This window comes from Pinus tabuliformis, chromosome 4_2 (genome assembly GCF_031772625.1).
Source record: "Pinus tabuliformis cultivar Carrire ecotype Pingquan chromosome 4_2, CPIR1, whole genome shotgun sequence".
Lineage (NCBI taxonomy): Eukaryota > Viridiplantae > Streptophyta > Pinopsida > Pinales > Pinaceae > Pinus > Pinus tabuliformis.
In genome coordinates, this window is record NC_142304.1 from 305,552,291 (window position 1) to 305,553,934 (window position 1,644).

At 46.0% G+C, this 1,644-nt stretch overlaps 1 protein-coding gene across 1 annotated transcript; it reads right to left on the reverse strand.

The window, feature by feature from the left end:
* Positions 1-256: 256 nt before the first annotated feature.
* LOC149169198 (uncharacterized) lies at positions 257-1,006 on the reverse strand. Its single transcript, XM_089425110.1, has one exon. The coding sequence runs from the start codon at positions 1,004-1,006 to the stop codon at positions 257-259; it is 750 nt and encodes a 249-aa protein (XP_089281236.1).
* Positions 1,007-1,644: the final 638 nt, after the last annotated feature.

Below are 1,644 nucleotides of genomic sequence, written 5' to 3' on the forward strand. Positions count from 1 at the left end.
CCCTCCTTCCATTGGAAAATTTATGAAAGAACTTGGTGTTGCCATCCCCAGCTTGTAGCCATATCACTCTCCTCCTGAGCCTCCATGTCTCTTCCCGATCCAACAAAATCTTGGATTTCTGGGCTTCCAATCTTATTAAGTGTAGTTTAGCTTCAATAGAGGTAAACCCTCTGCCTTGGTCATCGTTAGCGAATCTAGCTATCTTTCAATATCATTGAGGGTCTGCTCATCCCTGGCCTTTTTCCCCTTTGCCCAGTCAATAGATAGTCTTAAGGTTTACCAGATTACAACAGAAGCCTTTGGCTAAACCTTGATCAGTTGTTAGGGGATGATCGCTCCAATATTCTGATACTAACCTGAGATATTCAAGATCCTTTAACCAGGTCGAGTTAAACTTAAAGGGTGCCCTGGGTTTTTTTGAGGAGCCAACCAATTCCAGATAGATAGGGGAATGGTCAGAGATCCCTCCTGATCCCACCCACTGTCTGTAATTTGTGAGGGTTGTTATCAGGTCTTCATGAATGAGAAACTGATCCAATCTCTTGCCTAGTGTTGCATCTCCTGTCCTTCTATTGTGCCAAGTAGGCATATTTTTGTTCATGGGGATATCAATGAGGCGGTGTTGCTCCAATAGAAATCCCAGTTGATCCGAGAGTGGATCCAACTGTGAATGATGGCCCCAAGATTCTTCATGACCAATGGTGAAATTTAGATCTCCACCCATTATAGTAGTGTGATCAATCAGGGGGTTTTCGAGAATCTTATGCCAGAAGTCCAGTCTGCTATGATTAGGTGCATATATATTCATAATTCGGAGATTCCTGCCCAGTTCAGCAGAAAAGATATCCATACCCAGGAACCCATGACCACCCCAAGCAGAGATAATCTTGATGGTTCGAGGATTTACCCCAAGAGAAATACCCTTGGATCGCCCGACGACATCCAAAGCCTGAAAACTCCATCCAGGCAGTATGTTTTGTAGGGTCCTAACAATCTGCTCGGCCATACCAAGGGTCTCCTGTAGAAAAATGATATCACAAGGCTCACAGTCCATGAGCCTCTTAAGAGCTAATTTTTTGGAAGGGCTAGCTAAACCCCTACAGTTAAAGGATACCCACTTCATGGGGGAACACTTCCAAGGGTGTCTTGTGCTCTAAGTACCCTTTCAATAGTGTTATGTCTGCCCCAACAATCTTGATGGCTTTGGATATCTTGGAGGGCCTCCCCCGAGAGGGTTTGGGGTCAGCTTTAGTGGATGAGATTCCCAATCCCAATGATTCAGGAAGAGCCTGAAGGCGGGGGCGGAGGTTGTATGAATGGGATTCTAAAGCAGATGGGGAAACAGGGGGATTGCGAAACCCAAGAGTGTGTACATCTGGTGGCATAGTGGAGAAGATGGTTAGAGGGGGTCAATTGCACAAGTGATGGGAGTGGTGACCATGCAAGGAGAAGATGCAGTAGATGCCAGAGAAAAAATAAAATTACTAATATTCAAAGTAGAGGAAAAGGGGAAGAAACAGTACCCAAAGATGGAGTAGCTGTCGCAGTAGACCGGGACCTAGTCATGGGCGGGGAGATAGGTGGAACTTGGGCAGAGCACGTTGGTCGAACAGTGTCCCCAGCCGCTGCCATTGGACTATCCGA

Bases quoted from the DNA above. Each gene is read 5' to 3' on its own strand.
- LOC149169198 (XM_089425110.1), bottom strand. From the start codon at position 1,006: ATGGCCGAGCAGATTGTTAGGACCCTACAAAACATACTGCCTGGATGG.